This window comes from Podarcis pityusensis, assembly GCF_964106645.2.
Source record: "Podarcis pityusensis genome assembly, chromosome: 1".
In the NCBI taxonomy this organism is placed as follows: Eukaryota; Metazoa; Chordata; class Lepidosauria; order Squamata; family Lacertidae; genus Podarcis; species Podarcis pityusensis.
Genome location: NC_138028.1, coordinates 24391788 through 24419749, shown reverse-complemented (window position 1 = coordinate 24419749; position 27962 = coordinate 24391788). Strand labels below are relative to the sequence as shown.

At 43.6% G+C, this 27962-nt stretch overlaps 1 protein-coding gene across 7 annotated transcripts in view; it reads right to left on the bottom strand.

The window, feature by feature from the left end:
- Window positions 1-227: 227 nt before the first annotated feature.
- The window catches only part of PTPN21 (protein tyrosine phosphatase non-receptor type 21), a 52820-nt gene continuing 25085 nt past the window's right edge, over window positions 228-27962 (bottom strand). Inside the window, exons 6-20 of one of the 7 annotated variants that reach the window (XM_081009419.1) lie at window positions 26050-26120; window positions 25237-25324; window positions 23973-24061; window positions 23552-23639; window positions 23013-23092; window positions 20871-20972; window positions 19032-19092; window positions 16722-16809; window positions 14136-15604; window positions 12164-12304; window positions 11017-11238; window positions 9199-9327; window positions 7064-7298; window positions 5896-6056; window positions 228-4950 (exon numbers count right to left, since the gene is read on the bottom strand). In XM_081009419.1, the coding sequence (XP_080865545.1) occupies window positions 4822-4950; window positions 5896-6056; window positions 7064-7298; window positions 9199-9327; window positions 11017-11238; window positions 12164-12304; window positions 14136-15604; window positions 16722-16809; window positions 19032-19092; window positions 20871-20972; window positions 23013-23092; window positions 23552-23639; window positions 23973-24061; window positions 25237-25324; window positions 26050-26120 (3153 nt within the window). In that variant the 3' untranslated portion in view covers window positions 228-4821. Of the gene's footprint in view, window positions 4951-5895; window positions 6057-7063; window positions 7299-9198; window positions 9328-11016; window positions 11239-12163; window positions 12305-14135; window positions 15605-16721; window positions 16813-19031; window positions 19093-20870; window positions 20973-23012; window positions 23093-23551; window positions 23640-23972; window positions 24062-25236; window positions 25325-26049; window positions 26121-27962 lie in introns of all 7 variants that reach the window. The other 6 variants (XM_081009417.1, XM_081009418.1, XM_081009420.1 and 3 more) reach the window with 6 other exon arrangements.

The window sequence follows — 27962 nt, the reverse complement described above, 5'->3', positions numbered from 1 at the left end:
CTAGCTAGTTTCCTTCGGCCTTTGCCAACTGTAGGAGAGCCTTGCTTTGGGATCCTTTGTTCCCTTCACTGGATTGTCTGGCTAAAATATAATACAGCAGTAAGCAAGTGCAATAAACACCAATCCATTTCTGGCATCAGCTTTCGGGTTACGAAACCATTTGGACCACACTTAAAAGATGCTTCCTCTTAAGACATTTCATACAGCAATAAAACAAAACTGGTATGTAAGCGCTTCAAATATTTATTTCCATGGCAAAAATAGACTATGATATAATTCATTTCACATATATTACATATCAAAGAAAAACAAGCCTTTCTGTCTATCAAATACAATTTGTACATTGTTTTACAAACCCCATTTCAATTGTACAAGGTTTAAAGCTGAAGAAATTTTACATTTTTTACAGTACTGATTGAGAGAGACACAAAGCAGAGCAAACTTTAAAAAAAAAAACCTTTAGCATGATGCTAGAAAAATAATACTTGAGTAGGAGACGTGCTACTGTTAAAGGAAAGAAATTTATAAATCCCTGTATACTGGCACAAAAAAACAAGAAGTGGAAACAAAGCCCAAAATCCAGCATCTTTCACTCACATACAATTATATCTGAACACCCAATTAAGGCCAATGAGATGTTGAAGTCTCCCAATCTCAGGAAACCTTGCAAGGTCAACCCCTCTCCCCGACAAGCTTCTAGCCCTAGACAGAGTCACACATTTCCAGAATGGCATGGGAACTTCTTCTATGTGGTCCAGTCTCACGTCTCCCCACTATGGTGGAATCGTGCAGATCAGGAGTGCCTTTAATGATGCTGGTAGACTGAAACTCCCATCATCCTTGACCAATGGCCATGTTAGCTGGAAATGTTGCGAGCTGAGAGTCCAGCAACATGGAAGGATCATGCACAAGACATGGTTCCTTCCCACAGCAAGCACAATACTGGTGTGGGAACAAACAACATCATTTGCCTTACCCATGTAGCCCCTACATAAAAACATGACAAGAGCAGCTGAGAATTGGATATATTTTTTTGGGGGGGGGGAGGGCAATTCCACAGTAGGAGCAAATGAACACAGACTCACATCCTACCTAGATTAAGCCAGCAGCAAAGTTAAGTTTTGGGTCGAAGAGCCGTTCAAGAAAAGGAACCTCACATACCTGTTTTGACAAAAGTTATCTTACCTTTAGTAAGAAAATGGGTTAGATCACCTGACTGGTCATTTTCCTTCCAGAATCTTCCTTAAGGTTCCGTTTAGATTGTTTCAAACACCCTCAACGCATATTGGGACATTCCAGTGAAATAAGATGGCATGCAACTTCCCTTTATTCATTTAGAAGATTTTCTTTTCAAGCCGTTTCAAGAGGGAGTTTAGTGTGACTAAAGCAGCTGCAGATCTCTATCTCTCTCACACACACACCAGTTTTCTATGTCTTGCTTAATCTGTAGTAACTGGGTCAAACACTACCTCATTTAGCACCACAGGTCTTTTTGGGGGTGGGAAATTGTGGCACATTCTTCACTTCACAAGACAGCATCATGTCAACGTACGTTTTGGCTACACATACCAAAACAAACAAACAAACAAACCACTTTGATTCAAGTTCACTGATTTAGCATTTTTGAGATACGAAATGCAGCTTCAAGGAAATCAGAATAATCGAAAAGGCCAGTTCAGGATAAGTGAGGAAGAAACAACCCCCCTTGTCCATTCGCAGCAAGAATGCTCTTTGCTCTTGCCGGAGTTCGAAAACATTCACCATTACAGCTTGCATTTCTGCCCATCCCAAAACGTTTGACTGTACAGAGACAGAGGAAAACCAAGGAAACTGAAGTAAGAGACACACTTGGACAACTCCCTTTCCCATCCCAAAGTCTTGTACATATTCAAACTCCCCACCCCTACCTTGCACCTCCTATTTTTCCATCCCAAACCACTTCTGAAGTTTCCTCAGTTTTCAAAAGCAACTTGCCACGCAATCTAAGCAAAGGTTTGCAGGGCAATAGGCTTGCTGCAGGGAGAGACTTGAGCCTCCATTGGTAAGAGACTAGAGTTCTGTGATTCTCTGTGTTGTGCTTAGCGCAGACAGTGCAATATTGCACCATAAGGTGTTTCTGAACTGCACATATCGGAGGGCATGCTTAGTTACGCAGCCAAAGCAGGGCCCTCCCTTCCTCCTTGTGCTGTGCAAGTAAGGCAACTAGATGAACAGAGTCTCAGCCCCATTATACAGAAACTATTGCGCCAAACCACATCTCCAGGGAGCATCCAATACAACCAAGAGAGGAAACTCAATCAGAAAATTAAAAGCAAAATATTAAAATATTTATAGTGAGATTGATGGCTCTCCAGATGGTGCTGGACTACAGTTCCCAACAGCACAAGCTGTCTGGCCAATGGGCAGAGACTTTGGGAGCTGTAGTTCAACATTTGGAGGGCCCTTGGTTATCCAGCCCTGCTCTATGGTCTCTTGACTTCACGTAAGAAGACAGCCCTTCTGACTGCCATATTGTGCATTCAGAACAGTTCCAAACCCCTTTGTGCTGCTTTCCCTGCCTAAACTCATCCCACCTTTCAATGTTGACATATGGGACCCGGCTTGAGGGAAAGCTCTCTTGAAAAAATGCTACATTTCCAGAATCTATGAATAAAACGCTGAGTCAAGGAATTCAGCCCAAATGCCACAAACTCAAAACTTGCAGAAACTGCCGTTGGTGGTCAACAGCTAAAGGCTGGCAGCAAAACTGGCTCATCCAGACTGACTTCAAACAGAGAAATGACCAACATAACTGAGTCTACACAGTGTAAATTAGCATCAGTGATATCGAAAGCAGCCAAAGTTTTCAGCCCAGTGCTCTTAGGGCAGCTCTAAAACGTGACACGAGACCTAATGAGATTCTTCAAGGTTTGCCATAAACCTCTTTGGACAGTAGTTTAACCTCATCTCACTGGGGGTTGTACACAGCAAGGACAGGCGCGGTCAAAATTCAAAAGAAAAATAATACCTAGAGGCATGTACCTCACACATGGATCAATTCAATTCCTGACTAAAGAGCTCACCACAATCCCAAAAGCACAGCCAGAGGTGCTTTGAAACAGCTTATTTACTTAATAAAATAAGTTTACGGTGTAAGTGCCTGTAGAGAGAATGAGCACCTCTCCATTTTAAGCAATTATGGGAAACCTGTTACTTTTGTATGCCTTCCATAGCCATCCAGTTAGAACATTTGCCGTTTCTGGTTCTGCAAGTGACTGCAGACCCATCAAAAGGCATACTCCTTCCTTCCTATCTCCTTTCAACCTCACTGAAGGGCTGTGACCCAGGAAAGGAAAGGAAACAGGCTGCCATAGCATAGACTATGAACCTAAGATACTTTTTGATTTCCTTGACAGGGGGACATAAAACTAGAAGGGTTAATACTGCAGCCTCTCTGCTGAAGCATGTAAACCAGTAACCCACTCTCACATACATGTTCCTCTCACTCACTGACTCCATCTTTAAAAACTTTTTCTAAAACAAAAAGTAAAAACGACTTAGTAATGGGCATGTTAACCACTTAAAACATACTAGTATGTTTCCCTAGATAAATAAGAGCCAAGACAGTGCTTCAATTTCACCTGCATCCACCTTGATTTCAACCAGTAGTAGCAACCAGTTTTCAATACATATATTTTTAAAAGAATAATACTGAGGATATACTTCATTAATTTTGGAGCTTCTGGGAGCTACATAGCATAAAAAGACAATGCCTTTTTTCCCCTTTTGGCCTAGAACTGTAAGCAAAAAGCATTCTCCTTTTCTTAGCTTTAAAAAGAAAAGAAAAAGTGCCAGCTGTAACCATTCCTCCTTACTTCTTCGTTTTTTAAACCTAGCATTCTTTCAAAACAGACACTGTTCTTGCTCATTTTATGACACTTCAAACTGTACGTGTCATTGTCACTTCCCATTTCTTCCCACTTCCCTCTGCACATTATAAACCAGCGGACTCAAACCCCTTCTTTTCCCCTTACATATTATATACTCTGAAATATTGCGCTATTGGGAGTTTTTAGAATAATACAAAAAAAAAAAGTAAGTACAAAAAAGTAACTGCTTTAAGTGCCATCTTCTTGCAAATGCTGGTTCCAATATGAAATCTGTACATTTCATGAGCGTCTTAAAGTGTGTGTGTGTATATATATATATATATATATATATATATATATAAGCACTGATTTAAATACAAAATTCAAAGCACAGTGATGCAGTTTGTAACTTCAGGGTGGTAGCCAATGTAGTCATACCCAGAGAAAACTCACAGAAATAACAGACTGATTTCAATGGGTCTGTTCTGAGCATACATAGCTTACTGCTCTCAGTTTGCAGGGCACATGTATTTCCCACATGATGTATCTAAACATATACATGAATATAGTTTCAGGGTTTTTCCTCTCTTCATTCTAAAAGCGGGCTTTAAAAAAAAGAATTAAAAATCATCCATCCTTGGTTTTCAAAATGGTGATGTCTTGGTAGGATCCACACTTATTTTGCCTACAGTCACACAGTGTCAGAAGTACACAAAAAGCACTGCATATCAGTACATTATTTAAACACACACACACACACACACACACACACACTCATTCCTTTCTTGTTCCAACTGCACACGAAGAAGAAAATCCATCCACCCCAAAGTCTTGCTCTGCAGAAACCAGCGAAGTCACTGGACTTGCACTCAGCATCTTCAAACCAAGCCAGAAAGGTTGCCCCGGCGGAAGGCAAAACTGCTTTTGTAAACTCTTGCAAACAGCGAGACTTAGGAAGCGGAGTAAGGAAGGTTTATATAAGCCTCGAACTCTTAAGGAATTGGATGAGGACTCCATAGACAAACGTGTATTGGCACAAGGTCTGCACCATCATCATCCTTTGCTGTCTTAACATATCCAGCATTCTTGGGATGTCCAGTGGCTGCAAAAGAAAGATCAGAATGGAGAATCATCATGCCTGCAAGTCTATAGGTTTCTGCCCCAGACAGACAGGCACATTTACAGACTTTAGCATGGGGATCAGTTAACCTAAGGAAGTGAATGGAAGGAAAGATTCATGTCCCCTTCTTGCCCTTGCTGTATGCTCCAAAATGCCTTTCTGGAGGCCCAGAAGGGAATGGTATGACAGGGAATTGCCCATAGAGTGGTACCCTAAGACATGTTAAAGAGATGCTTCTCATCTCTTCTTCCTACCGGCATTTCCCTCAACCCAGGATTTTTTGGGGGGGAGGGAGGTGTCACAGGTGGAGAGGAGAGGACAGGAAACCGTCCTTCAATGCTATGAACTGCCCTGAGATCTACAGATGAAGGGCGGTATACAAATTTAATTAAATAATATTCTCAGAAGAAATTAGTTTCAATGAGTTTTGTTGTGCAGCACTATGCATATTGTGTACATAGACTGTAAATAATAGAAGGTGGTGAAAAGTATGCTTTGAAACCTTTGGCATAAAGTTAGTCATTCCCAGATTGCTAGAACTGGGATGAGTTTCATTAATGCTCCTTGTCTTTGATCCCTGCCAGATCACGCTCTGTTAAAGCTCCCATCTCCAAGAATGCAAAATTTGGTGAAGCAATTGGTAGGCTTTGTTACTTCGCGGCAGGACAGGGATGATGAACAGGAAAAAATTGTGTGTATAAATATGACATCTTGTGGCAACTACCAACACTACAGCAGCTTTAAGGGTTCACCAGCAACCCCTAGTGCTGTTCCTTGACATCACCACATGGGAGGGGAATTGGCTACCCCCACCCCTGCTCTGTGGACCCCCCCAATCAAACTCCCCAACACACGTGCCAGCGTGTGGACCCACCCCAACAAACTCCACAACACACGCGCCAGAGTTTTAAAAGGCCAAGAAATAACCTCATTGTGCTCCAAGCAGGCAATCATGATCTCCGACAAGATGACTACGCCAGTTCTCCCAACACCAGCACTGCAATGCACCAGCAGGGGAGGGTTGGGGGCTGTGGGGTCCGCAGTGCTGTTTGTATGGCGCCGGACTGACTGTATCTCTTCCAAGTATGCTGTCAGATCCAACAGAAAAGAAGAAAGAAGAGAGAAATTATTTAAACTAGGCAACAACGCAACCAAGTACAGAAAGTGGCAGCCAAGTAAGTCAGGGTAGCAGACAGGGCAAATGAGACACGTCCACTCAGAATGCAATGCCATTCCTTAAAGATGCTTATAAGCTACCAGACCCAACTCCACATGCTGCTAATGGATTATAAAGCCCCAAATGGCTCAAGGCCCAAGTATCTGCGGGAGCACCTCAACTCCAATACCAACCAACTCAATTAATCCCTAAGATCGGGAGATGGTGGGGAGGGCTTACTTCCAGTCCCCGTGAGGATTTGTAGTCGGGAAGCTCACAGGAAGGGCTGTCTCCATGGTGAGAAGAAGAAGAGTTTGAATTTGATATCCTGCTTTATCACTACCCTAGGGAGTCTCAAAGCGGCTAACATTCTCCTTTCCCTTCCTCCCCCACAACAAACACTCTGTGAGGTGAGTGGGGCTGAGAGACTTCAGAGAAGTGTGACTGGCCCAAGGTCACCCAGCAGCTGCATGCGGAGGAGCGGGGAATTGAACCCAGTTCACCAGATGATAAATCCCCTGCTCTTAACCACTACACCATACTGGCTCTGGTTTGTTTGTGAGGTTATGACTCTGGTTTGTTCTCCCCATGGAGTGGCATCTGCTCTGCTGCCACCCCCCAAAAATTATTTCTACCCCTTCCTTCTTCAAAAGAACTCATGGCAGAACACAGGAGCATTCCCAGGTTGTGCCCTGACCAGCATTTGGCCCTTTCAGGACGCTTGCCTTATTATGTGCTTTTCAAGACCATGCCCAGATCACACCAAAACTTGAGCAAAAGCGGGCAAAGCAAAAACAGTGCAAATTCTTTACTTGGCAGATGGGAGCAGGGTACTTCTAGCCACAAAAGATATTTCCATAGCATCTCTTGACACCTAGTTCCCAAGAAAGGATTCATTTACCACAACAAAAGACAAGAAAACCCCTCGGAAACACTTACAAAGAAACCCTTTTACGTCCTCTGGGCAGCCGTGCTCTGGCCAGTCTGTGTACTGAAGGTGCCAAACTGTTCTCTCTTGCCCCGTGAGGAGGTGCTTGATCTTCAGGCCTGTCGTGGCGTAACAGCCAGAGTCCGTTCGGAATCGGGTGGTGATCTTGAATCTCCCGTACGTCACCGTGTTGTGCCTCGAGCCAAGCCGCGGCCAGTATCGGAAGCTTTTCTCTCGGCATCCCTCCTGGAAACATTAAGCTTCGTCAACAGAAAGCTCCCATGTGCCCTTCCACAGAAACATTGTTGTTTCAAAAAGGACTTGTGGTTTATTATTTTCGAAATTTAGATCCCGCCTCTTCCTCCCCCTTCATTCCAACCTCACAACGATCCTGTGAGGTAACGTATTGGCCCGAATATAAGCCACACTTTCTTTCCAAATTCTGACAGTGAAAAGTTAAAGTGTGGCTTGTATTCGCGACCTTACCAAAAAATTGCTTTTGCAATATCGCTGCTGAAACAGACATACGGTAAAGCAGAACAAAAAAATGTTTTACAGTCATACCTCAGGATAAATACGCTTCAGGACAAGTATTTTTGGGTTGCGCCGCTTGCGCAGACAGTCAAAATGACGTCACGTGCATGTGCGGAAGTGGCGAAACGCGACCAACACATGCGCAGACGCGTCTTACGTTCTATTCAGGATGCAAACGGGGCTCCGGGACGGATCCCATTCGCATCCTGAGGTACCACTGTATTGCCGATTTGCGAGCTTGAGTGCCTGCGGAATTGTAGCAATTGAATAGCAATTTGCAATTTTAGCAATTGCACGGTAACACTTGTGGGTTTGCAAGATCAAAGGCTTAAATTGGTTTGGAGTTACAATTCTACCAACCGCAGCGATTTTCAGCCTGTAACCCAATTTTAAGGGAACGGCTTATATTCCGGTATTGTCTTTTTTTTCTTTTCCCCCCTTAAATTTTAAAGGTGCAGCTTATTTGTGGGTGCGGCTTATATTCAGGCTAATACGGTATGCTGGGGCTGTTAAAGAGGGGCATGTCCCAAAGTCACCCAGGGAGTGAAGATTTATGATGAAGATTTCCCCGCTAGCCACTAAACTACATGGGCCCTTCTACACTGCCCTGTCAGACCTGGTCAGTCAAAATTAGACTGGAAGGAAAGGGCCATACCTCAGAGGCAGTGGGTCTGTTCTGCATGGAGAATGGCCCAGCTTCAAACCCTGGCTTCCCCAAGTACAGCTAAGACTATCAGTGGCTATTGGCCATGATGGCTGTGCTCTGCCATGTTTCTGAATACCAGTTTCTGGAAACCACAGGAGGGTAGTGTGCTCTAAGGCTCAAATCCCTCTTGCAGGTTTCCCACAGGCAACTGTTTGGCCACTGTGAGAACGGGATGCTCAACTAGATGGGCCATTGGCCTGATCCAATAGGCTCTTCTTATGTTCTTAACTGGGAGAAAACTCTGGAGAACTGTGGTCAGTCAGTGTGGACAATACTGAGGAAGTTGGACCATTGGTCCGCCTTGGTATAAGTTAGCCTCCCATGTTCCTTTGGTTGGTACATGTTGTAATATGAGTACTCAGCAGCTGCGAACAAGCAGTTCGATGTTTACATCACATGATGGGTCTGAGCGTGAGACAGGAAGTTCCAAGATGTTCTCAGAGTTGTGTTCTCAGTGTAACATGAAACCTTCCTGTTGTTCCTGTACAGGAGGAGTTAGTCAGTTGCTCGGAGGTTTCTGAGAGAGAAGTCATGCTTTGTACAGTGTACAGTCCAGGAATAAAAGTAGAATGAAACAGACTACTTTTTCAGACTGTTTTCTTTCTCCTGCTGCCATGCAAGGGGGAAGGGAGTGTGCACCTCTCCGGAGGGAGGTGTCACTTATTCAAGACCTCCCTGGTCTGTCTGGAAACCAGCCAGGGTAGATCATTGGCAACAGGCCCCGAGTGCCTGGGAAGAGGAGCCAGCCTTTCCCGAGGGGGCCAGTTTCCAACAGTACATTCATACATAACCAAGTCGCTTCATGTTTATTATGCTCTTGCACAGAGGAAGGTCGTTCAGAGTCAGGGCTATGAAGACAGCATTTTCCAAGCTTCTTCCCTCCCCAGAAGTGTCGCAAGTACCCACCTCTTCTGCAGTCACCATGGCTATAATGGCAACCCCTTGCTCCCACACCATCTGCCAGAAATCTTGGCATGTATTCTGCAAAGGACCTTGGGTAGCAATATAATCCCATTCCATGCCCCCAACGCAGACCTAAGAAAAAGAAATAGAAAAAATGATGCAGGGAATTGTAAGACTTGAAAGAAAACAGCAGCAACAGGTCTGGAAACCAGGCCTTATGAGGAACGGTTGAAGGAGCTGGGTATGTTTAGCCTGGAAACGTGGAGACTGAGAGGAGATAGGATAGCCATCTTCACATATCTCAAGGGCTGTCACATGGAACAGCCATATTCTGTGAATCGCCCTGAGACCTCTGGGTATGGGGAGGTATATAAATTCAATTCAATTCAATTCAATTCAATAAAATAAAATAAAATAAAATGGAAGATGGAGCAAGCTTGTTTTCTCCTGCTCCAGGGGTAGAACTCAAATCATTATCTTCAAGTTACAAGAAAGGAGATTCTGACTAAACGTCAGGAATAACTTTTTGACAGTGGAATGGACTCCCTCAGGAGGTGGTGGACTCTCCTTCCTTGGAGGTTTTTAAGCAGAGGTTGGATAGCCATCTGTCATGGATGTTTTTGCTGAGATTCTTCCATTGCAGGCAGTTGGATTAGATGACCCTTGGGTACCTTTCCAACTCTAAAATTCTATGGTTTTGGGAAATACCCAGTGTTTGCCATACTCAGAGCAGACCCACTAAAATCAACAGACCTAAGTAACTTAAGCTATTAATTTCACTGGATTTGTCAGAGCATGGTAAACATTAGATATCACCCTCTGATTTAAAAATGGAGAGGTAGAAGTCAGTAAGCACAGATCAACCTGTATACCTTTTGTTCCTGCCATATTATTTCCTCTCTTCACATTTAATCCCCAAAATAGACAATTCATACCACCCCAGCGTATCATAATGATGAGAACAGAACACAGGTAAGGGCCTCTTCCTTGACTGTTGTTACCTTCACGGCAGCTAGAAAGCTCAAAATATGCTTGGCAGAGCCATAACCCTCAGGCAGTATCATAATACGCCTCAGATCACTTCAGAGTGAAGGAAGGTTGTCTGATAAGAAGGCCCAGCTCAAGACATTTTGCTGCCTGAGGCAAAACAGCAAAAGGTGCCCCCAAGTCAAAGAGAATTGTATGCAAGGCCGGCCTAGGTTTTGTTTCTGGCACCCAAGACAAAAAAAATCCACAATTGCCCCTCTCTGCCAGTGAAAAATAGAAAAATAGTAAATCAGGTAACTAAAAATTGTTACCCTTTCAGGATACCTCAAATCAGCTTCCTGAGGCAGCTGCCTCAGTCTGCTTTATGGTAGGGCCCAGGCCCGTGATGAATTCATAATATGAGCCTGCACTGAGTTAGTTCAAAGACAGAGATTCTGAAAAGATCAACTTCCAAGATAATCCCTACTGAGAATAAGCAAAAGGCTCTAAGCTAAAACCTACTTTTTGATAGATACGCTCTGAGGTAGGATAAGTCAAAAGGATCAGAAAATGCAAAGAATGTAGGCTCTTTTTTCTGCCTAGCCTTACAGAAAATAAATGATGGCAAGTGGCATGTTGGATGTACAGCAGATGTTTTATCAGTTCCTTTTGTCCACTAAGAAAAGTAACATTCTCCGGTGCTCCTGCTCCTCTGCACCATCCCTAACGCCATCCAGTTAAACAAGCCTGTGGCATGCTTTGACTTTTAATTTTTAAAAAGCGTTGCACAAGAAAGATCACAGATAGGTGAAAGAAATCATTCTGGAAAACATTCCCATTACTTCTTGAGCTCACCTTAATGTGGGATGCATTGATATAACCCGTATTGTTTTCTTTAGTAGGGACCAGCTCTACTCGGGTGTCGTCATAAGGAAGCACATCCTGAAACCTGTTCCTTTCTGCGTTTTCTGGAAGGCGGGCAATTGAACAGTCCCCATCCAGAAGCCTTTTCTTCTGGATCCGCTCATATTCTGTAAACACCATCCCTTGTTCCAACCCTTGTTCCAGACCTTTACACTAGAAAGAAAGAACACGTTTTATTGTTTTTCAGCAGATGTCTGCCTCTGTGTGCATGCTCTATTTTTTAACCCCCCCAAAAAAACCTTTTAAGTTGCCTTTATATGGTGTGCTCTCAAGTAGGCTTATAGAATTTTAAAAACCACACAAACACACACACACACAAAAATTGATTAAAAAGCTGCTGGTTGTAATAAAACTATTATTGTTGTTTATAGCTTGCCTGTTTTCTTGACATGACTCAAGGCAACTTACAGATAAAAACAAGAACCGCAAAGAACATAGAAAAAGAATATTAAAAAGCAGATAAACATTACAGTAGTACCTCAGGTTACATATGCTTCAGGTTACATACGCTTCAGGTTACAGACTCCGCTAACCCAGAAATAGTGCTTCAGGTTAAGAACTTTGCTTCAGGATGAGAACAGAAATCGTGCTCCGGCGGCGCGGCAGCAGCAGGAGGCCCCATTTGCTAAAATGGTGCTTCAGGTTAAGAACAGTTTTAGGTTAATTACGGACCTCCGGAATGAATTAAGTACTTAACCTGAGGTACCAATGTAATAGATTTAAAACTATATACATGCATAAAATCTGTTTAAAACAGCCATCTAGCTCATTAATACTAAGATCCAAAACACAAACGCAACTTAAGGTTTCTGCTTCATAAGGACCCCCATGGCCATTCTCTACACATCTGCGGAATACAATATCTCAAAACCACAGAGCTGGACCAAGAAGGTGTACAAAACCAGCGGCAATAAAAAGGACCTGACACTTTTATTCCAAACTTGGTGAAGAAATAAAACCAAATCCTGATGCCTTTACTTGGATAAAACTTCTGCTTGGCGCAACCAGGATTCTGCAACTACGGGAACTGAATATGAAACCTTTTTAACATACAGCTCAAAGAAAACATCAAACCAACCCGTTCATCGTTTGTTGCTCTGGCAGGTTCCTCCTTCCCTTCGTCTGGCAGTGGCAGCCGAGACAACGTCAGTCCATTTAGAGCAGCTAACTTCAAAGGTCCCATTTTTTTGGCTTCGGCTCTGTTCTTTTTCATGACCTGCTGGAAACAAGGCAACCTGACAATGTGCTGCAGCAGAAACCTGGCTCAAATGAAATTGCTAGGGTGGGTGGCAGAGTGCGGAGGGGAGGGGGCTCATCCCAAAAAGGGAAGAACCGCCAGCCCTTGCCTCCTGTGGCCAACAGAACCCTACAGAGACTGCAGTAGCAAAGCAACATTCTTTCCACCTGGTCTGTCTTCATTCCTCAAGTTTTCGAAACTTCATAGGAAGGATAAACAGACCTTAGGGAGAAAGGATCGTTGCAGACAATGGGCTTTCATGAACAGCCACAGGCTACAGTCCAAAAATTAGTGCAGGACAGCAAAATTGTGCACCCAAGTTGCATAGGTCCCAGTGACTTTTATTATTTTCTTCTTGCCCTTCTTTCCCAGCTCAGGGTGAGCAGATGTGTGCCTGCTGCTTTCATTTATACTCACAAAAACAACCCTGTGAGGTTTTAACAGCTGAGGCTAGTATGTGTGACTGGCCCAAACCGTGGACCTAGGTCTTCCTCCCCCAACATCAGTATTCTAACTACAGTGGTACCCTGGTTTACATACGTCTTGGTTTACATACGTTTTGGATTACAAACACGTCAAACCCGGAAGTGTGTGTCCCGGTTTGCAACCGTTTTTGGATTACAACCCATTTTTTTTGCATTACGAACAAATTTTTTTTGGAGGCCCCATTGGCGAAAGCGCGCCTTGGGTTACAACCTGTTTTGGTTTATAAACGGACCTCCGGAACGGATTATGGTTGTAAACCAAGGTACCACTGTACCGCACCATATTGGCTTACAATGAGGTTTGGACAGCCTAAATGTGCACAACTGGAATCAGTTAGCACAGAGCAGGAATGTGGAACATGTGGCCTTCCAGATGTTGATGAACTACAACTCTAATCATCCCTGTGGCTGATGGGAGTTGGAGTGCAACAAACCATCTCTAGCGGCACAGGTTCCCCACTCCTGAACTAGACAAATGGAAATTAAGAGGAAAGTGTGAAGGAACACCTGGTTTGCTTATTTCATAAAATTTATATACCACTTGATTGTAAATTAATAACAATAGCCTGTCAAAGCACTTTACAAAAACACTCTCTTTACTGCCCCCTGACTTCATATACAAAGGTATGCATGGGACAAAAAAACATTCTGCTACAGAAGAAGCAGATTTCCTACTCTCATTTTGCACAGTAGACACAGCAATTTTTACTGTTTTGCAGAATTGATCCTGTTTCTGAGACAAAGATGTATTCAAAGCATTGTTGCCTTTCAGCCAATATCACATTCTGCAGATTTCCTGCACTTCTGTGGAATACACACAGCCCTAAATACAACCTGTCAAATACCTTTCAACATTTAGCTGCCAGAAATTTGAACGTTTTTTATTGGCAGGCAAGTAACATTTCCCAACCCAGAGTATCCAGCCTTTCAAAGTCTAGAACACAAGCAAAATGGTGAGACTCCTTAGCATTATGCCAGCTGAGCATGTATGTTGGCAGGAGATCTTTAATATGAAGTAGAAATTAAAGAGGTTATTGGCTTCCAAACACGTCAAGGCACAAAGTTACTGTTTGAAGCGGACTTTATATCCTAGCTTGTTTGGAAGCTATTAACCATATTAACACTCAATGGCATATTCATATGTAAAGCTCACATTACATGCACGCATATATTGTATACAGTCAGTTGGCCTGCACAAATCGACAAGCGTACATGCTTCCATGCAAACATTTGTACATGCGTAGAGACTGCTTGCCTGTGTTCCATGTAATGTGTGAACAAGCGTCTAGAAAGACAAAAGAGGAACATCCTAGACTAGAGAAACTCACCCCTAAAGGAGGAAGCCCTTCCACTATGTTCTTCTTCCCGGAAAGCAATTCAGACACAGGCCTCTTCTTTACGGAATCCTTCCGCACCCTGTACCTTGCAGATATTGTTAAGTCAGACTCTGACACAGAGGGAGTCAGCAGCCCATCGCCTCTTCTCTGTACCTGAGTGTCAGCCATGATGTGGGCAGGACTCGCATCTTTTACTCTCTTCTCGGTCTCAGTAATATGCAACTTGGGTTCGTGTATGTGCAAAGGGCCCGGATGTGAAGTGACGGAGCTGTAGGGGTAGTTCAGTAAGGACTCAGAAGGATAGCATCCCATGACAGAAGGAAGCTGGGGTTTCCCATTGACGAAGGGAGAGAGGGTTGCATTGGCCTTGTGTTCGTCTTCAAATTCTTCCTCTTCCTCGCTGCTGTGAATCAGCATAGTGGCATCTGAAAGAGACTTCTTATGCCCATAGCTCCCGTTTTCCTCTTGCTCCTCATTTTCCTCTTGTTTCATCCTCTCCAAGAAGACAGTGGGCTGCGAGCTGGCAAGTATCACCTTTGGAGGGGCCACGTCCGCGGCTGAAGCGGACATGGTCCTCTCTTTAATCCTCATGGCCTCAAAGTTGTGGGCCAAGCCAGCTATCTCAATACTGTTCCTCTTCTGCAGCTGAGCGTGCCGGGCTGACGTCAAGGGCTCGCTCACTTCCTGGAGGGAATGTGCAACGGGTAGACTGTCTTCCTGAAACGTCTGGACCGAGTGATGAACCCGCCGGGTAATGAGATCCGGATTGCTGCTGCTGATGTAGAGGTGGCGAGACAGGTCCGGCGTGCTGTTGGCGGGTCTCGGGTGAGGGTAAGGAGGAGGGGGGCGATACACTTGAGTCTTCATGATGTTTGGCGCAGGGTACTCCTGGGCCTGTAACTGAACGTTCGTCAGTTCAGGGACGCTCACTGCTCCAACCACCAAGCGCCTTTCGGCAGGATAGGGGTAGGGCGACTGGCTGTGGAAACTGTAATTCAGGTTGAACGGGTAGTGGCCAGAATGAGGGGAGGTAAAATTGGCTTGTTCTCGGATTTCAGGCTGGCTATAAACCATGGCGTCGGGCCTACTGTAGGCGTAGGAGTTGCCGATGTTAAGGTTCCTCATTGAGTGGCTCTGCTTGTCCGAGTGGATCATTCCCCGGTTAAGCTGCTTCATCACCGTCTCGTAATCCGGGGTAGGCCGATACGAAGGCGGTATAAGGGCACTGTGCCGGTGTGACGGGACGTAATCAGACCGGAGGACGTCACTGCCGGTGATGCTCGGGTTGGAGGACATGGGCGACGGCTGCATGTAGTGTTGTGGGTTATTCAACGAGTTTGTGCTGTGAGCGCTGTAGACGCTGCCGTTGCGGATTCTGCCATTGTAGTCATGCGGCGCCCTGTCCAGGCTGGTCTGAGAGTGGCAGTAATAGCCGTTCTGGTTATTCCCATAGAGGTTATCTGAAATACACAAGTTAGGGCCCTTTTATAGCCACCCGCAGAAGCTTCAAAAAAGGCATGTAATAGCTGTTAACGAAGTGTCAACCTCCCCTCTCCTCCATGTGCATTGTGTGCTTTTAGATCGGTAACGAAATTGTGCCTCTCTCCGTATCAGCAAATTAATCTGACAACATCATGGTCAACAGCTAAAATGGGCTGAATATCTAATTTCAATCCACTGCAAAGAACAGCCTAAACATAACAACGGCCTGATGGATAAGGAAGTGGCCTATATAAATCCAGCATCCTTTACTCACACTGGGTGCAATGGGAGAAGCCTACAAGCAGGACATGGGCGCAAGAGCACTCTCCTGTCCTGTGGTTTCCAGAAACTGGTATTCAGAAGCATTACTGCTTCCAACTGTGGGGAGGGAACATAGCTAATGGAAGAGCCCAGTAGGTCCCCAGTCTGGCAGTATTACCCAGCTTCAATTTCCAGTACCTCCAGTTTTAAGGAGCAGTTAGCAAGTGATGGGTCATACCTTAGCCTGAGATCCTACTGCCAATCAAAATAGGCAGTGTTAATCTAGATCAGTGTTTCTCAGACTTGGATCTCCAGCTACAAATCCCATCAAACCTGATCACTGGTCCTGCTGGCTAGGGATGATGTGAGTTGTAGTCCAACAACAGCTGGAAAGACCCAGCTTGGGGAAACTCTGGTCTAAATGAACAAGTAGGCTGACCTGGCATAAGACGACATACTCATGACAGGTCCATGTGCAATGTCAAAGCATAGATAAAACAAACCAAGGTTTATAAGTCAAAAAACAAGACTACAGATTGTGGTGTGCTAGCAATTAACAAACCACAGTTAAGCCATTGGGCATTGTTCAATCAAACAAATCACGGTTCAATAATCCATTGTTAATAAACCTTGGCTTGGTGTTACATGCAAATCAGGTCACATTCTCCCATCCAGGCACTGAATGCATTGATAACATTAATAATAACATTAATAACAGTATAATGACCTCCCACTCTCTTCTCTACCACTTCCAATTCAATAATGTAATTTTCCTCAAACTCCTTTATTGGCAGAGTAAAATATTGAAGTTTCCCAAGCACCTTAAACCTTTACCTTGGGAAGATGTATACTGGTCTGCATAGGGTCCATTGTAGTGCAACTGAGGTGGTGGTGGAGCCATCATATAAGGCTGCGGTTTGGGCTGCTAAAAAAAAAAGATATTATAGAACTAAGTGGAGATCTACACAAAATTATGATTATATATATTTTTAATACCTGTTGGAAGTTGCCCAGAGTGGCTGGGGCAGCCCAGTCAGATGGGTGGGGTACAAATAAGAAAATTATTATTAAAACTATTTTTATTATAACTTAAAGCACTCCAGGATGCATGTAGTGTTATTTGCAAGCACATGCTGCCTCACACATCTCGCTGGCGGAAGAGAGCTGTACATAAAAGGGAATGTTCATTCTAACTGGCTAACTTATTTAGGGTTGTCATATTTCACAAAGTGAAAGCAAAATCTGTAAAAAAAAAAAAAAGTTTTTGGCCAAAGTCGTTGAGGTTTTGTTTTTTTGCAAAATCTGTTTGGTTTTTTTAAAGGAAGTATTTGAGCTTTTTTAAAAGGAAATTTGCCAAAATCTACACTTCCGACATGGGTCGCCATACATCAGGATTTCCCCAGACATTAAAGCAATTTCCGACTGGATGCTGTTTCCAACGGCGAAATCCCAGCTATATCCGGGAAATTCTGGACAGATGACAACCCTAACTTACTAGAAACTAATAGGATGTCCACAGCTGCAGGGTGGGGTGGGGGAAGGCCACACCTATTGGAATTCCTGTGTCTGCAAGAAAACTGCTGAATCAGACAAGCACTACCTTAGGTAGCTAAAATGCATCTCTTGAAGTTGACAGCCAAGAGCACCTGCCAATCATCCAGTCAGCAGTATCTATGTGAAACCAATAAGCATGTAACAGCCAACTCAAGGCCATTATGAAGAAATTACTCACTCCAGTTGTGCAAAACTTGGATTATCCAATAGAGTCAGTACAGTATAGCAAAACTAGCCTTTGTACCTTAACAAGTAAGAACCTACTACGCTAGCTGCTGTGTCACAGTGTGATATAAGGACATGAGTGTGGACAGCTTCCTCCCAGCAAAAAGCAGCTAGGGAAGATGTTTAGATTTTTTTTTTTTAATTAAAGGGATTAGCCTAAAAGCAGGAATATTCACAGAATAATCTGAACTGATTCGTTGTCAGAATCATTGGTCATTCAGAATAGAATAGAGGCATGGGATGCAATTTGGTGAATGAAATATGGCTCTTGAATTCATGATAGCAGTAATGGGGGTGTCTGCTGGATTCTAAGGAAGCCCTGAGACCTAAAGAAGAAGAGGAGGAGTTTGGATTTGATATCCCGCTTTATCAATACCCAAAAGAGTCTCAAAGCAGCTAACATTCTCCTTTCCCTTCCTCCCCCACGACAAACACTCTGTGAGGTGAGTGGGGCTGAGAGACTTCAGAGAAGTGTGACTGGCCCAAGGTCACCCAGCAGCTGCATGTGAAGGAGCAGGGACACGAACCCAGTTCACCAGATTACGAGTTTACCACTCTTAACCACTACCCCACACTGCCGCTTTATTGCCATTCCCTGGAAGCACAAAAGTTGGGTTAAGTGGAAACTGACGAGTGGATGGCAGAGGCAGTCCCTGACTAGACTATTTTCATGTATTTCAAGCTGCAAATGTAAATGTAAATGAAACAAGCCAGTCTGTTTAGGCTTTTGCAAGACCTGCTGTTCAGAGTAATCTCTTCAAATTCATGAGGATTAACACTGATCTGTGTAAAGTTTCGTGAGGCAGAGGAAACAGCTGGTTGGTCGTGGAATATGGGATTGTTTGACCCTGTCCATAAACATAATGAGTTAGGCATTGCAATTTTGTCTTTGACGGCTGTGCTATAGAACAAAAATTGTCTTTGGGGTCTGAGGTTAAAGACTTTGTGGAAGTTTTTGACAGATACAAGTGAGTTTAACTGAGGTGCAGAAACTGCTAAAGCCAGCAGGTGGTGGTAATGGGGCCTCTCTTGCAATGCCATTAAACACTTGAAGGGTTTTGTATGAGAGTAGAAGGTAAAGTGCACAATTTTTTTTTATTTCTAATTGACTTCAAATTTTGATGGGCTATTCAAATATTCACGACTATACCAGATTTCTATTAAGTGCTTATTTCAAATCCATAGGCCTTCTATCACATAGGAGTCAGCAGCCCATCCACCACAAGGGAAATTGGTCCTTTCTAGCTTTTTCGAGTTTCTCCTATCAACAGCCCTTCAACCAATGAGAAACCTTTCCACCTTAATTAATAACCTTTTAAAGGAAACCTCAAAGAATAAGGAAGAGCTGGGAGCTAAAGACCTTACCAGAGACATCCTGGAGGAGGACCTTCTTCGAACCGGATTCACGGTCACCGCCTGAGCTTGTCTACAAAGCAAAGTTACACACTTAAAAACAGATTTTGAAGTAATGTCATTGACAGTGCGGTCCTATGTTTGCATACTCAAAAGTAAGTCTCACTGTGCTCAAAGGGATTTTCCCCAAGTTAAGTGTGTTTAGGCTTGTAGTCTTGGGGACAAAAAGTGTGAAGTGCCTGCTACTCCACTGTAAGAGAGGGGCCACCAAGAAAGGCAAATGAAAGAAAATGTTGTGACTTTAACATCCTTTCTCCATCAGGAAACGGTGGCATTAATGCTCATCTTGCATGTATTGCATTAACACCAGGAGTTCAAAGGGAGGACAACTCAGATTTCCAGAAATCTGCTCGAAGGAGACAGTAGCATTTTGCTTGGCAATCTAGTATTCCTCAAGCAGTCCTGCCCATACTGTAGCTGTATTCATAATTGCATGGCTAGGTTTTGCTGCAAGGATATATTTGTTCATAGTTAGTGAATTCCCAAGTAAATCTTAAACACATCTGGTTCTTTGTCTTTATTAATTAGATAGACCAGGCTGCTCAATTTAATACTTTAGCTCAGTTTATCTCTGAGTGGCTCAAGCATGCTGGTAACAGTGGAGTTGTTTGAGAGCTGTCCTTGTCTGAAGAGGCACACCCATATCCAATAATAAGCCCTGCCTGGCTTGTAGGACACACTCCTGTTGCCCTCCTGCAATATGGCAGAGACTACAACCAGGAATTTTGTAGCCTCACCTCTTGCAAGCAGCAAGGCCAGCAGTCAACAGAGATGGGGCTTGTAGCTCAGCAACATATCAAGGACCGTAAGTTATCTACTGCTGGCTTAAGCATACCTGCCTGCCCTTTTCAATCCATTTGAGTTCTTTCCTTCTGTAGCCCCTCCAGATCCTCCCAATCTAATTTGTTTCCCCCATCTGCTCTGAGCCCATCTGCCACTGCAAGCGACAGGGAAGAGAACCACAGGCAAGACTACCATGTCTACAAGGAAGACACATTCATGACACACCAGCATTAACTGATCCATCAGGTCTCAGGGCACTTCTTGCCTCAGTTGTTGCAGGAAGTCCCAGCTGTGTTCCTTGCCAGACGGAGCTACTGGCCAAAAAGAACACATAATGGGTACTTTTGGTGGCCACAATGCAGAGTACTCCTGGTCTAATCACTCCTGTGACAATGGGAATAAATCAGGTTGTGACCTGTGCAGAACCTTGCACAGGCATACCCCACTTCTTGCATAAATTGGTCCTATGGTGCACATTATCACTTCACTAACTTACACTGAATTTGGGGATCATGCAATTTCATTAATCTTTCTGTCCCATCTGGCACGTTCAGTTTGTAACAGCACACGTCCATGCCCAGTGCTATTTTTCTAGAAAAAGAGGTGCCGGAACTCAACATGAATGCCTCTCTTGTAATGGCAATGGTGCCCACCTGAGAGGTGCCGGAACTGAGTTTCGGCTGAAAAAAAGCCTTGCCCATGCCAACCTTAGATATGCTTGGCCGGAATCCAAAGCAATTCTTTCACCCCACCCTCGCAGTCTGCTCATGTCCAGGGTCCTGTTCTCACAGCGGCCAATCACATGCCCATGGGAAGCCCAAAAGCAGAACTCAAGTGCTCCCCCGCAATATCTGATGCCCAGCAATGATATTCAGAGATACGCTGCCTCCGAGAGTTGAGCAATGCATGACTGCATTGTGTTGGTGCCATGGGAGCTAACAGGGGAGCAGTACAAATACGTTGCATGCAAAGAACACAAAAGGAAAGAAAGAATGTTTACTGGCTCACCCTTTGAGCAGAGAAGGACGAGAAAGGATTGGAAAGCGTGGAAAGGAAAGAATGAGGAAAGATTTCTGAGAGCCTTCCTCAGGCGGAGAATCTGGGGAGTCTCTAAAGACAAGGTACATGCAGACAAAATGTAGACAATGAAACAACACGTTTATAACAAAAAGGATGCTTGTTATCAATGGAGGAGACATTTCAAGAGATTGTCAGGTGGGTTTCTCAAGGGTGCTCCTATGGTCATGATCACCCAGTCCCTCCTATAATCACAAATTGAAAAATTGAAAGCAGAGTCTATAGGAAAATGATTTGATTAGTCTACGACAGGGATGGAAAACATGTGGTGTCTGAGGTCATGTGTTTTTGGACAGCAGGCATGAGTTAGGAGGCAAAGAGTCTCTGTTCCTGTTTAACAGCAAATAAGTTCCTAGTCCACACAGCTAGAAGAAAAATGCTAGTTGTGTATCTTAAAGAAACAAGGACAGACAAAACGATGCTCAGTTGCATCACAGTTTCCCCACCTCAAATCTCATTGTATTGAAACCCAATAGAAGGGAGGAGATAGATTTATTTGGCTGTGGGTGGTTTTTTTAAGGGACTTGAGTTAGTGTTGTCGACATTTGACATTTATTACACCATAATATTGCAAAGCAATAATAAACGGATTGTGTTCACAGTAATAAAATAAACTATTCATTATTATATTTTTAGACCACCCTTCAACAAAAATTCCCATATTTCTATAAAAGTGTTCTGGTAAAATGATAATGAAAATTAAGAGCAATTTCTTGAAACTGTTTCTGGTAGAGTTTTAACAAAGTGGCTTGTTTAAATCATGGTGGATACAAGGGGCAGACAGTGACCTCTAACATCACCGCACTGTAACAAGCTTTGCTTCCTACAGACATAGCACTGAACCTCTCCACAAATGACACCATTTTGGATTTCTGGCCTCTTCCTCCATCCCTCTTCGGGCAATCAGTTGTACGGTAGTTCTTGCAAATGCCATGCCATTCTCTCTGCACCATTCCCACAACACAGACGTTCTCTGGCAAAAGTCCTCATAGGAACAGGTTCATGGGAGAATGTGACATATAAATGGAATACTTTTCCACCTTGTTATACTTCCAGTGAGAGAACCAAGCCTTTGTGAGTCATCTTGGTAATCCTGTAACATGCACCTTAGTCCACTGGGAGCTGGTCTGCTACTACACTGGGGGTGAGGAAGCTGTGGCCCTCCTAATGTCGTTAGCTAGTCTGATGGGAGTTGGGAGTCCAAAAACGTCTGGAGGGCTGTTGGCTAACCACCCTTGCACAAATCCCATCTTATAGCACTGGACTTTCTTATTATACAGTAGGACTGTGAAACTTGAAGGATAATTACATTCTGATCCACACATTATTCCAGGAGGTGTGAAGTCAGTTTGCTCTGGAATTCACAAAAACAGAATTCTTTAAGCACCCTTAACCCAAGGTACTTTGGATCCAGTACATCAGAGGTTTTCAACCTTTTTGAGTCCACGGCTCCCTTGACCAACTACATTTCTTCTGCAGCACTCCTGTGGGGTTCAGGAGCACCCAGTTATGTCACCCCTTGTCTGCAGAGATAGCAGCCTCTCACCCATTTTTGAACACTCTCCTTTGTAGTGTGTTCCCTTAGCCTCCCCTTCTTTCCCCAGTCCTTGGGAGTCCTCCAGGCAGCTGCTGTCATCCCTGGTCTCTGAGCTGCTTGGCCCCCACCCCACCCCAAAGAGAGGTGCCCTCCCAGAGGTAGCATTCAATTGCAGAGCTTATAGCCAGGGCTGCTGCAATAAACAGCTGTGCAAGCCTTTGGGAGGCAGAGATGCAAGAGGGCATGAGAAGAAGGAGGGAAGGAAAGAGGGACAGAGGCCAGTGTTGCCCGTGGCACCCCTGGCCATCATTCAAGGCACCCCAGGGTGCCACGGCACACTGGTTGAAAACCACTGCAATACATTATTCTTAGATTCAGCACCAAGAATAAGACTTCTGTGGCCTCAGATAAGGCTCCTGTTTGAATGCTGGAGTCTGCACTCAGAAACAAAGCTACTTGGTTAAGGTGTTCAAGTAGTAAAGTACAGAATATAAATTAATGAGGAGAGAGATTCACTAAAGGATTATTATACTTACAGGCTACATTTATTTAGTCTATAAAATTTGTGCCTGGCCACACACATCCTCCACACATATTTTGCCGTTTCCATGTCTTCCTGTTAAACAAAAGAGATTGTATGTAAGACAAAACGAGTGGCTAGATGCATCTCTTTCAAATCACTTCCCTACTAAGAGGATTCTCAGGACCAAAGGAAGGGCCAGCTTTGGCCTATCTTCTTGCTGCATAAACTCAAGGACAGTGGAAAGGAAGAGAATCCCACTCAGCCATTGTTGTTGTTGTTGTTAATTAAATTTATATACAGCCCTTCATCTGAAGATCACTGGGCTATTTCCAACATAAAAATACAAAAAGAAAACTCAAAATACATAAAACAAACAACAACAACAACGGGAAAACACCAGTAAGCCCTCCCCCCTCCCACAAACACATTTCAAAGACCACAGTTTGGGTCTACAAAGGTCTGATATCTAAAAGCCAACTGATGATTTATGCCTTCTTTCTCATGCCATACATTTTATTTAAAATGCATATGAATAAAATCTCACTCACTTACAGTTTGGAACTGGATAGTCTCTTCTTTATTTGCCAATTCTAATGCAAAAAAGGACTTGTTGTGGGACATGTTAGCAATGTCATGCCACCTAGGCAGGGGTAAGGAAAGAAGAGAGTGTAAGAGAGAGAGAGAGAGACCTCACAAAGCACTCTGCTTTAACTGCACGTGTATAAGAGGGGATCTGAATTCGCCATGCCATTTCCCACATAGTTGCAAAAATTCTTAGCTACTTTGAAAAGTTTCTGCTTCAGGGGGTCTTATGATTTGGTTGGTTCGATGCTTGCTTGCTTGCTTGCTTGCATGCACACATGCATCTGCAACACAGGGAATCACAAGGTATGAACTGACCACATGACTGGGCACCTAAAGGTTAAGGGACAAAGACTCTTAAAAGAATCACCATCGCAGGAAATGAGCTCACCTAAAGATGACGGGAGGCCGGCCATTTTTGTGTTTCACAAAGATTCCATCAAGACAAGCTCCGATGAATATGTCACTTCCTTGGCTGTCCTGAAAGATACAGAAATTGCATATCGCTTGCACCTTTTTCCTTGCGAAAATAGCTTCATTCGTCATACCCTGCCCACAGCACCCTGCTCCCATGTTTGTGCTCTAAATTTGCACCAACAATGCAAAGTAAGCTCATTAGATGTATTAAAAATTGAAATGCTCAATATCTCCTTTAATAAAAAAAACCAGACGCCTTTTTTCTGGGAATTACAGACTCAGATATTCCCAAAAATGTAAGAGAGATCTTTTTATATGCCACGCTCGCAGCAAGAGTTCTTATTGCAGCAAACTGGAAGAGTTATAAAGTTCTTTCAAGGCTAGAATGGATTCAAAAGTTGGTTGAATATGCGGAACTAGATAATATGTCTGAAAGAATAAAGAACAACCCAAAACAAGTATTTATCTCAAAATGGGTAGTCTTCAAAATATATTTGAAAAACAACTGTTGCAGTTTAAACTCTGTTGCAGCGTTTGAGTAATTTCAGTAGCAGTTTTAAGTCTGATGCGAGACCCAAGAGAGATAAAAAAATATTTAAATTCTGTTAATAATCTGCTATGTTTCGGCAGCAAGTTAGTGATGAGTAACTGAAGTAAGGAGTGGACGGGAAGTTTGGTCTAAAGCAAGAAGACCTTTTTAAATTTATGGCTTTGTGTTTATTATTTGGTATACTATGGGTTCGTGTTTGGTATATGGTTTATTATTTGGGTACGGTATTTGGTATATTACTTTTTTCTTATTGTGTTGATGGATATGGATAGTTGCCTTTTTTGTGGATTTATGTGAAAACAATAAAAAAAACTGATTGTGTTTTAACAACCCTGTCTTTCTACAAAAAATACAATATAAAATACATGATAAAAGAATCAAACAATGTTCCTGTTTGCCTAATTTGTTTCCAAACTGAAAATCTGGAATGTTTTAAGTTCAGAAATTCTGCATGCTGAACAGAGACCTGAGCAATCCAAGTTTGACATCTGAGCAATCTGTTGACGTTTCGGCAAAAATATTCTGATATCTCAGAACTGTAAGTAACAAGCCAAAGTGACTTAGGCCTGAGTCAGCTTAATATACCTTTTTTAAAAATGCAAAGAGAGAGTTTTTATTATTATAGTCATGCCTTTGTGAAGTCATGGCACAAACAGTCAACAAATTCACAGAAGAAACTTAGCTTTACCTTTGCAGGATAACTCTCTTCACCATATCCTTCCATCCTCTCAACTTCTTGCATATATAACATTTCTGCATCAGGTGGAGTGAGGCCCCTTCAGAAACAAAAAAAGAAATTCAATTTGCTAAGTAGCTTCTTGAGGCAGGTTAGACTGCTTCTTTTAGCATATCAAGAGTCCACTTTTCTTGTATGTTCCCCAACAGAAATACACTTGGTGCAATATCTGCACTTGGTGCAGAAAAAAAATTGCAAAAAGCAACTACACTGAGGGTTAAAATGACCACTGTTTAACTTCCATAAGCACTTGTGGAATTATTTATTTCAGGTATTTATTGACAGAAGTATTTTACTGCCCTATCATGAAATATCAGTGCATTTAAGCATTATATCCAGGATATAAAAAATAATTCTAAGCCTTTTACAGTTTCCCTTGCTTCATGTATCTCCAATGATCAGGTTTCTGGCACTCAAAAGGTTTGCTGCAGCCTTTTGGTTTGGGGCCAGTGCAGACATAATACTGGCTCTCTGAAAAATGTGGTTAGCAACAACAAACCCACACTCAAGGAATATGTGCCCAATATCTGAGCAAATTTCTCCCTCTCATTCTAATAACATGCTGACAACAACATGGGTTAAAGCAAACCGGGGTTTCTATTAACCCTCTTTGAAGCAACTTTCTGAAAACTGGAAATCATGTTTAGCTTAAATTGGTGTTAGTTAGGCACAGAGGCAGGGCTACATCTGCACTAGTGCATATGTGAGCAAGCTCATCTAGCAATATTCAGACCTGAAACAGCAGCACAATTTCAGAACCGTTACCTGTACTTCTGATGGAGTAAGGCCACCTTCTGGGTTGCTTCTTCCAGGATCTTTTCATCTTGCAACCAACCCTTAAGCGACAGAACAGAAACCATGAGCCTTCCTCGCATGTAAATTCACAACCCTCCAAACTTAATGAAGGGCTGGCGAACATTCATATACCCCAGGCAGCAGTAGAGGGAGAAGCCTGGGCCATCTACCCAGGAAGAGAGCAAGTAGTGCACTTTAACATCTATTGCCTGCTATCTCAACCTCTGGTAGGCTTGCAGAGCTTGGCTTCCTAGAGGGCCGAGTCAGGCTTGACTCGGCAGTTCTTGATTGCAGGCACCTGTGCCTGCCTTCATCAGTACCTCCTTAAGAAACACTGCCTTGGGCCGTGGGTTCACCACCAAAGGGGTTTACCCCCCATTGGGAGCCACTTGGGTGAGGGTGTTTAGTCCTTGGAATATTTGGTTACTGATGGGTTGATTCCAGGAACAACCAGTAACAATAATAATTAATTATTTTTTATTTATACCCCCCTTCCCGGTTCAAAAACTGGGCTCAGGACGGCTAACAACAAATTTAATTGTAAAGGCAGCATAAAATACACTATAAAAACATGAATAATCATAAAATTCAAAGTTCGGAAATCAATTTAGGGGAAATCCATCTAATAAGCATTAGATAATCACCAGGACTAGCTGGCTGAATTAGTCCTACTTGGGCCAGCGAGGCGGCCAGGGGAGAATTAGCTGTGGGGTCTCAGAGCGGGTAATCTTCATAAAAGGGGAGGGGGAGGGAAGAGAAGGGAAATAAAAGATCAGGCTGAATTCAAATTAAAGGCCAGGTGGAATAGCTCTGTCTTACAGGCCCGACAGAAGGAGGTTAAATCATGAAGGGCCCTAGTCTCATGGGACAGAGCATTCCACCAGGTCGGAACCATCACTGAAAAGGTAGGTGCCCTAACCCAGCCTCTTGGTGAGATATGGTGTGCTAGGGAATGGCGACCTGGTGAAAGCATGGAAAACATCCATGGGTGCAAATGCAAAATGTTTAATGGGTGGTAATTGGATAGTGAGCTCTCCTGTTGAGGTAATTAAGCAACTGCCTTTAGGCAGAGAGGGTGGAATCTCTCTGCTCATGAAGAGTCCAGTAGGCTCCTTAAGTTTCCTGAGGAGTTCCAGGCTATGAAGGAGGTTGGTCAGTAGCTGGAGCATAGGTGGCACTAAATTTGGCACATATCTGACCAAATAGAGGAGCAAATACACAGCCATACCTACCACATGGCAGGTGAGGAGAGCATCACTCTCTGTCTCTATTGCAGTGGTTCTCAACCTGTGGGTCCCCAGATGTTGTTAGACTACAACTCCTATCATCCCTGAGCTCTGGCCTTGCTAGCTAGGGATGATGGGAGTTGTAGTCCAACAACATCTGGGGACCCACAGGTTGAGAACTGCTGCTCTATTGCATCTTCAGTGAATCTCCAAGCAGGGCTGTTTACAGAGTGGTAAATGAGCTGGCTCAGAACAGTGTTAAATCACTGACACTGAACCAGTCAGTAGCCTGAGGTGAGAGATTTGTGAAGAAGAAGAGTTTGGATTTGATATCCCGCTTTATCACTACCCGAAGGAGTCTCAAAGCGGCTAACATTCTCCTTTCCCTTCCTCCCCCACAACAAACACTCTGTGAGGTGAGTGGGGCTGAGAGACTTCAGAGAAGTGTGACTAACCCAAGGTCACCCAGCAGCTGCATGTGGAGGAGCGGGGAAGCGAACCCAGTTCACCAGATTACGAGTCCACTGCTCTTAACCACTACACCACACTGAATCATTTTGAGAGCCAGATCACTTGGATCCGTACTGAACTTGATACCACAGTTGGTTCAGATCTGTTGGGAGGTCCTGGGAACAACCAAGATTTACACCTTGAGGG